This window comes from Salvelinus alpinus, chromosome 34 (genome assembly GCF_045679555.1).
Source record: "Salvelinus alpinus chromosome 34, SLU_Salpinus.1, whole genome shotgun sequence".
Taxonomy (NCBI): Eukaryota; Metazoa; Chordata; class Actinopteri; order Salmoniformes; family Salmonidae; genus Salvelinus; species Salvelinus alpinus.
The window spans coordinates 9147716-9156325 of record NC_092119.1 but is presented as its reverse complement, the minus strand read 5'-3'; the positions used below and the strand labels follow the sequence as shown (position 1 = coordinate 9156325).

At 42.5% G+C, this 8610-nt stretch overlaps 1 protein-coding gene across 2 annotated transcripts; it reads left to right on the top strand.

Annotated features, from left to right (window-relative positions):
* Positions 1 to 932: 932 nt before the first annotated feature.
* On the top strand, positions 933 to 8400 carry LOC139563627 (zinc finger protein 585A-like). 2 transcript variants are annotated; one of them, XM_071382464.1, is made up of 3 exons: positions 933 to 1023; positions 4158 to 4904; positions 5491 to 8400. In XM_071382464.1, exons 2-3 carry the CDS (start codon positions 4331 to 4333, stop codon positions 8169 to 8171), a joined length of 3255 nt encoding a protein of 1084 aa, XP_071238565.1. In that variant the 5' UTR covers positions 933 to 1023; positions 4158 to 4330; the 3' UTR covers positions 8172 to 8400. The 2 variants fall into 2 exon arrangements, with proteins under 2 accessions (XP_071238565.1, XP_071238566.1); XM_071382465.1 differs by lacking the exon at positions 933 to 1023 and adding an exon at positions 1038 to 1330.
* The last annotated feature ends 210 nt before the right edge of the window (positions 8401 to 8610 follow it).

Below are 8610 nucleotides of genomic sequence, written 5' to 3'. Positions count from 1 at the left end.
TAAGAGGGTAACTGTGCTGCTGGAGCAGAGAGTCAACATCACAGTGGAAGATGTTGGTCTTTGAACAGAAAAGATGAAGTCATATTACGTAACAATGTTCAATGGTTTTACTTCCTTGTTACAGCTACTGATGTGATGATGTAAAGAATATTTGCTGGTCTGTGGTGTGCAATTAGATCAACCAGACAATGTACTTGACACATTAATGACATTTATATTCCAGTTACTAATTTGCATATGTAACGGATGTGAAATGGCTAGCTAGTTAGTGGGTACGCGCTAGTAGCATTTCAATCAGTTACGTCACTTGCTCTGAGACTTTAAGTAGGGTTTCCCCTTGCTCTGCAAGGGCCGCGGCTTTTGTGGAGCGATGGGTAACGACCGTGCTTCGTGGGCAACCGTTGTTGATGTGTGCAGAGGGTCCCTGGTTCGCGCCCGTGTCGGGGCGAGGGGACGACGTAAAGTTATACTGTTACATTGATGCTGTTGACCCGGATCACTGGTTGCTGCGGAAAAGGAGGAGGTTGAAAGGGGGGTGAGTGTAACGGATGTGAAATGGCTAGCTAGTTAGTGGGTACGCGCTAGTAGCATTTCAATCAGTTACGTCACTTGCTCTGAGACTTTAAGTAGGGTTTCCCCTTGCTCTGCAAGGGCCGTTTGACCACAGTATAAGGCCAGCAACACTCCATGATTCAACGCCCCATGTAATTACCCTACTGAGTACTCCCCACACCATTTTAACGCCTGCACAAAGAATTGTTTTTCCTCTACACTGCTATATATTTGTACCATATAGTGTCCAGGCATTTTGACCTTGGACATATTTTAAAACCCCAAATGTAATGCAAATGCCACTTAAATATGAACAAATATTAGTTACTGTTAATGTTTAGACAATTAATAAATACAGGTTAATGACAGTGTTCTATTACATGAGGGACTTTTATTTTGCAAACTTCCAAAATTCCGTGACCCGGAAGTATTTTTCTTTTAGTGTTGCTGAGGAGACGCTGATGGGAAAAGGTAAGTAAAAAAGGTCCGACTTTGATTCATAGCTTAATTTGTTCACTTTTTAAATACATTGCTAAATGTTGCCTTGCAAGGACACGTCCATTATATTTACAGTCCTGAAAGTAACCTAACAATGAAGACCGCTTGCACGTGTTCAAAACATGTTCATTGTTCGACTCTAGCAGGTTAGATGTCTTACCTACCTAGCTAGTATTGCTAACAGCTAGCTGGCTATACGGGCAATTGAGCCCGAAAACATGATAGCAAATACTTAACATCTCTGTATGGTAGTTTCACACCTTCTCAAATCGTCAAGCTGGTGAGTGAAATAATCATAGATACTTCATCGTTTTGGTCTTGTTACCTCGATGTATACACTGGCACGCTAACGTTAGTATGTGGCTCAAAACAGAGCAGGGAACACTGGTCCTGAATGCCACAGGGGCCTCTTGTTTTTCCATTCACTTGGTAACCTATTTCCTTTAGGCCTGGTTAGACCAGGTGTGTTGCATTTAGTTAAATGGCCTAGTGTTTGATGCGGCGATTGAATTGATGTGGTGTTGGTTGACACAAACCTGCAGTCGGGCCCGGTGTTGTGCCGGCGTCCGGTCCCCCCGGACAAGATGCCCATGACGCCCGTACTTAAATCCGCTACTGATTTTATATTAGTCTATAAATAAATCTCTGGCAAAATTCGTAATCTCTCCCATGTCTTATTCGACTAGTATTTTTAGTAATTGTAAGGATAATAATTCAGCCATTCTGAAATGTTTATTGCTTGCCAACATTATGTTATGTTTAATATAACACACATTTATTATTTTCGGTTGCCTATCCTGACGTGAAGTTTGTTCTATAGAAAGTATTTGACTAGCCACAAAAATTAAGAAAATTAGAAAGAGGGTGGGGGGGGGGGGATTCTCGGCACAACACCGGTCCTCGCCATTCTGCCGCCCCTAGACAAGCACCAAAAATTGCCGCCCTCCTGTCTCCGCAAAATATAATAGTGTCGGCCGCAATGTAGTTTTGTGAAGGCCTATCCATGCCATACCGTTTCTAAAACAGGCAGCTGTGTTGGCATTATTAGCCCAGTCCTGATTCCTGACAAGTTTAAGACTAATAATTGTGGCTATCTGATCAGCATGTCAGCTACCCAAGTTTATCGGGAGTTATTATGAGGTCATTTGCAATTTGCAATGAGAATCATTGTGTTTACACAGCAGGAAAAGCACAGTATTTAATGTTTTTGCTATGACTAGCTCGTAAAAAAAACTACGAATAGGCCTACAATTAAAATCACAGATTTATTATAATTTAGCCCAAGGAGTGAAACTCCCGGTCAAGGGCGGGAGAAGAGCTGTCAGACTTTATGTCACGACTCAATGACATTGACCCCAATCTCAAATTCACTGTTGAATGCGACACTAAACGTGTTCATTACCTCCACGTGTGGATTGAGAAATCAAATGGAACCCTGTTTACAACTCTGTATAGAAACGAACAGAAGTACTGTATTACAAGGGGACAGCTTCCTCCCTGAGCCATTAAAAAGAGGACTTCCAAGAAGCCCGTTTTTCAGACTGCGCTGTATAGTCAGTCCTCTGTGGAGTGACATATCTAGAAAAAGCAGCGGAGATGAACGATAGGTTTCTAAGAAGAGGCTATTCTCCATAATGTGTGGATGAAACTCTTAATTTGTCATTGGGGAAAACACGAGATGAACTGCTACAAAAACACCCACTAGAGCTAAAGAACAATGTTCACCACCACATATACTTTGAACTCGCGAAAAGTGGGAGATGCTGTCAAGAAACACTGGCATGTTTTCTCATCGGACCCAGCTTTGCCAGCTGAATGTAAGAATCCACCACTTATTGTATACAGGAGAGTTCGCAATTTACGCGATAAATTGGTCCATGCCAACTGCCAACCACAAAAGACAATCAGCCAAGCTCATTTACGCCCTCTTCCGAAGGGTAGCTTTAGATGCAGAGGTTGCGCACCGTGCAACAATATGATCAAGTGTGAATATTTCTGCCACCCACATACAGGAAAACAGTTCCAAATGAGTGACATTATTACGTGCCCCCCCCCCCCCCCCCCCATGTTATCTACATGATTAAATGTCCATGTGGGCTGTGCTATGTAGGTAAAACCTCTCGTTCTCTCAAACAGAGAATTTTTGAACTTAAAAGTTACATCAGGAGATACGACAGGGATTATTCAGTCGCAGTTCATTTTAATGACATAAAACATGACATTTCTACCTTTTTTTGATTTTGTGTTATCAGACAGGGGATGTGATATAAATAATACCCTGAGCAAAATAAATGTTTTGTTTTTTTCACCCTCCAGACATTATTTCCTAAAGGTCTTCATGATGAAATGACTATGTGTGTTATGTTGTAAATGTGGACATGAATTATGCCTCTATTTCAGATTACTTTGACGTTTTTCTTGCACTGTACCCAATGATTTATGAAAACTTGCTTGGTAGGTCGATGTCCTCATTGTGGTTTTACAGACGTGTTTAATACATTTTATGTACACACTTTATTCAAATATTTATGAAATGCATATTGTTATATTTGGTATCACTTATTTGTTTTCCCTCGACTCCAACCCCTTTCAATGCGTGGAACGGATGTGGGTGGGGCTATGTCTATATAAGGATGCTAATAAAATAAAAAAAATCTCTGACGAAGGCGGTGAGGCCGATACGTAAAGCTTATTAAAGATCAGTGATACGATCAAGAACGGTGTGCGGGTTCCTTCTTCTTTTTCCTCATATTATCCGGCTGTTGCCATGCACATGCAAAGAAGATTGCTCAGATGTGCGAGTGCCTTTTAAAAAAGTTTAAATAGTGCATATGCCACTGGGCGAAACGTTTTCATTGTTTTGGGGCAGAATTGTGTGAGGTGTAATGCGTTGTTGGAGGTGCGTTTTGGTCAGTTTAGCTCGGAAAATTCCGCCCTAGGTGGCAGCCTTATCCTGCCTACCTTTGGCACTCCAGGAACAAATCAATAATTATTGTTTAAAAAAGCTATTAAGTTAAAGCTTTGTTATTGTTATGTCACTGTGGGTAACAAGTCAACAAGGCATTCTGGGATATTCATTCCCCTTCTCTTGTGTGATTTTATTTCAGGAGAGCGAGGCCATGTCCTAGATACCTTCAGTCCACCCTGGAGGCAGCACAGCTTTATTTTCATGTGAGCATCAGCACACATCACGCAGGAGAAGTGTGCAACGTGTCCGAGACCTTGGAGGAGCTAGCTGGCTGACCAGTCGAAGGTTGCCACACGACTTGAGTAGGACAATATGAGTCGAGAGAGGGAAACGTTGTTGGATGAAATCGAACTAAGTTTATATACTTTAACTGAGGACAATTTACGTTACCTGTGTGAACGTATTGGAGTAGGAGGCAAAGATGGGTCAGAAGTCAAAGGAAAGACTCAACGTTCATTGCGTCGTGTAGTAGGGGAATACTGTGAAAATGTAAATCAGATGGAATCAGATGAGCAGGGAACGTCTCGGTTACTCCAACTGAAAGAAGACATCAAAGGAATACAGGAAGATGCCAGGGGTGTGCCCATGAGTCCCAGCCAATCAGCGACAGCAGAGGTGGACACCTCACAAGCAAGCTGTGACGGAGAACCGAATGAGGAGGGAGGATCTCGGTTGCCTCATAACAGGAAGTTGGCAGATCCAGCTCCAGAGTGGCTCATTATACCAGAGCAGAGGGAGTCACTAGATCCTGGTTGTGACAGTGGCACACGGTCTGTACAGCAGGAGGCAACAGTGCTGCTGGAGGACTGTAGGTTTATGCTGGGGCGGAGATTCAACATCAAAGCGGAAGAGCAGGAGGAGATGATTTCGGTCTTTGCTAATGAAGGTATGAATAGAACAGATTGCATTTTAAGACGCCACATTGCAGGGCGATGATGTCACATTGCATGATCATGCCGATTTGTGCTCATGTTCAAAGTTGATCTGGTGGAAAGAAGTGGAGGGGTTCTCATTGCTCAACCGACACGAGTTGAGGAGCAACCAAGACATTTGATCATCATCGAGAAGGAAAAAAGGCGCAACTCTCACTCACCATTAAAAAAACAAAAAAAAACAAAAAAACAACGTCTTTATTGTATTTAAACAACTATTAAGCTTGACGTTTTCAGCCTTTGTCAATGGCCTTGATGTTCTGTTGAAGGCAGAAACATCACGCTTTTAAAGGGAAGATTCACCCCTTTTTGACTGTTTTATTTACTCCCAGGGTTAGTTAATGTTTTCATGCGCATCTGAACTATTCAACTTTCAAGCAGGCAGAAATACAGGCGGTATTTCTGCCAAAATGGGTGAATCTTTCCTTTTTTTAAAGTTAAAATATGTTTTTAATGGTGTGCGGGTGTTGCACCTTTTCAAAGTTGATATCGTGTAACTTGTTGCAACTCCGACATGTTTTTCTGTTGTCATTCATACAGGAGAGGGTCCTGAGTCCTTAGACTCATCAGTGGAGACATTATCTACACCAGGGGAGAAACACCAGGAAGTTGACGAAGCAAAGAGATCTCACCACAGCCCTCAACGTACGGAGAGATCCACAAAACGATCACAGCCTAAACGGCACCTGCACACACACTCTGGAGAGACGTCGTCACCCTGTTCAGGTAGCAAAGAAAGTTTATCTTCTGTGAGTTCTTACCAATGCCCTGAATGTAAGAAGAGATTCTCTAGTAATGCGGGTCTTCAAAAACACTTGAGATTACATGGTGGTAAGAGGCTTTTCCAGTGCTCACAGTGTGACAAGAGTTTCATAAAGAGTAAAAATCTTTATCAACACCTGCCAGTGCACTCTGGAGAGAAGCCTCACCCCTGCTCTGACTGTGGCCGAACTTTCTCTACAGCACGCTATTTAACTAAACACAAGCGTATACATTCAGGGATTAAGCCTTTCTGTTGCCCCCATTGTGACAAGAGGTACACCAGATCAGATCAGTTGAAAGTTCATATCATGACGCATACTGGGGAGCGGCCTTACCAATGTGGTCAATGTGAGAAGAGTTTTAAAATGAAGGCAAATCTTAAAGAGCACCTGTTATTACACGAGATAAAGATGTCTCACCGCTGCCCTGACTGTGATCAAAAGTTCTCCGCTGAGGAAAGTTTAAAGGAACACATGCAGTTACACAAAGGAGAGAAACCTTTCCACTGTCTGCAATGTGAGAAGAGGTACAGTACTTCAGATGAGTTGAAAGAACATATGATGTCTCATACTGAAGAGAAGATTAATTTCCGACTTGTTTCTGAGAATAGATCGCCAAGTTCCAGAAATGTAGGAGAACAATGTCAGGAGACGGCCCATACTGTTGACAAACCTGACCTCGGCTCTGACTGCGGAACAGATTTTGCTCAACAAGACAAGCTGGTAAAACACCAGCAAACACACACTGGGGAAAGCCCAACACACACTGCCGAAAAGGCAACGCACACTGGGAAAAAGACTCACTACTGCCCTGAATGTGGGAAAAAATACCATAGCACTTCACACTTCAAAGAACACCTGCGTTCACACACTGGTGACCAACCTTACCAGTGTTCTCAGTGTGAAAAGAGTTTCACAAAACAAATACATCTTAAGCGACATATGTACTCACACACTGGAGAGAAACTATACCATTGTGGAGATTGCAATTTATATTTCCTTAATGAAATCGAATTTAAGAGACACAAGCACATTGGGGAGAAGCCTCACCACTGCTCTGTCTGTAGTGTTCGTTTCTCTCTATTAGAAGATCTAAATGCACACGAAAGGATTCACACAGGAGAGAATCCTCACCACTGCTCTGACTGCGGGCAAAATTTTGCTACAGCGGGATGTTTAAAGAAACACAAGCTGTTGCATTCAGGAGAGAAACCTTTCCGCTGCCCACAGTGTGATAAGAAGTACACCAGAGCGGATCAGTTAAAAGATCATATGAAGATACATTCTGAAGAGAAGCCTTACGAATGCACTGTTTGCGCAAAAAAATTCCACGATTCTAAGCAATTAAAAGTTCACCAGAGAGCAGTGCATGCAGCATCTTCTTACATTTGCTCTGACTGTGGAAAGAGTTTTGGTCTACTGGGCAACCTTAATGCCCACCAGCGAACGCATACTGGGGAAAAGCCTCACCAGTGTCCCGTCTGCGAAAAGAGGTACACAAAACGATCACATCTTAAAGAACACATGCGTATACACACTGGTGAGAAACCTTACCAGTGCTCTCAGTGTGAGAAGAGCTTCACAACACAAACGGGTCTTAATCATCACCTGTACACACACACTGGAGAGAAGCCCCGCCACCACTGTCCAGACTGTAATGAAAGTTTTACATCTTGGATACCCTTTAAGAGACATAAACAACAACATACTGGAGAGAAGCCTCACCTCTGCGCTAACTGTGGTCTTAGTTTCCTCATAGAAGAGGACTTAAAAGCACATGAAAGGATTCACACTGGAGAGAAGCCTCACAACTGTCCTGACTGTGAAAAAAGGTTCTCTTCAGTAGGTAATTTGAAAAAACACAAGAGGTTACATACGGGAGAGAAACCTTTCCACTGCGAGCGTTGTGATGAGAAATTTACAAGATCAGATCGGTTGAAAGTTCATAAGATGTCACATACGGGAGAGAAACCTTTTCAATGTCCTGAATGTGATAAAAGCTACAATAATTCGACCCAATTGAAAAATCATCAGAGAATAATACATAGGGGAGAAAAACCGTACCTTTGCTCCGACTGTGGAAAGAGCTTTGGCAAACTAGGTAACCTTACAGAACACCAGCGAACACACACTGGGGAAAAGCCGCATGTCTGCCCTGAGTGTGGGAAGCAGTTTGCCCACGCAAAACACTTAAAGAGACATCAGCGGGAACATACGGGAGAAAAACCGTATCAATGCCCTGACTGTGAGAAATGTTTCTCCCGGGTAGATTATCTAAAAACACACCAGGTAACACACAGGCCTCCTCACATGCGCTCACCTGTAGATAAACCCTATGGCTGCTCTGACTGTGGGAAGCGTTTCGGGCAGATCTCTGGCCTTAGGGCACATCAGAAAATCCACACTGGAGAAACTCCTTATGACTGTACTGGGTATGGAAAGAGTTTTGTAAACCTGTAAAATCGAAAGATAACACAATCAATTGGGATACTAGTGAGAAGTCAAATCAAATCAAATCACATTTATTAGTCACATACACATGGTTAGCAGATGTTAATGCGAGTGTAGCGAAATGCTTGTGCTTCTAGTTCCGACAATGCAGTAATAACAACAAGTAATCTAACCTAACAATTCCGCAACTACTACCTTATACACGCAAGTGTAAAGGGATAAAGAATATGTACATAAAGATATATGAATGAGTGATGGTACAGACGGCATAGGCAAGGTGCAGTAGATGGTATAGAGTACGGTATATACCTATGAGATGAGTACTGTAGGGTATGTAAACATAAAGTGGCATAGTTTAAAGTGGCTAGTGGTCCATGTATTACATAAGATGGCAAGATGCAGTAGATGATATAGAGTACAGTATATACATATACATAAGAGATGTGTA

Excerpts from the sequence above, each read along its gene's own strand:
- LOC139563627 (XM_071382464.1), top strand. The coding sequence starts at position 4,331 with ATGAGTCGAGAGAGGGAAACGTTGTTGGATGAAATCGAACTAAGTTTA. Across the intron at positions 4,905-5,490 it reads TTCGGTCTTTGCTAATGAAG|GAGAGGGTCCTGAGTCCTTA; the intron begins GTATGAATAGAA and ends TCATTCATACAG.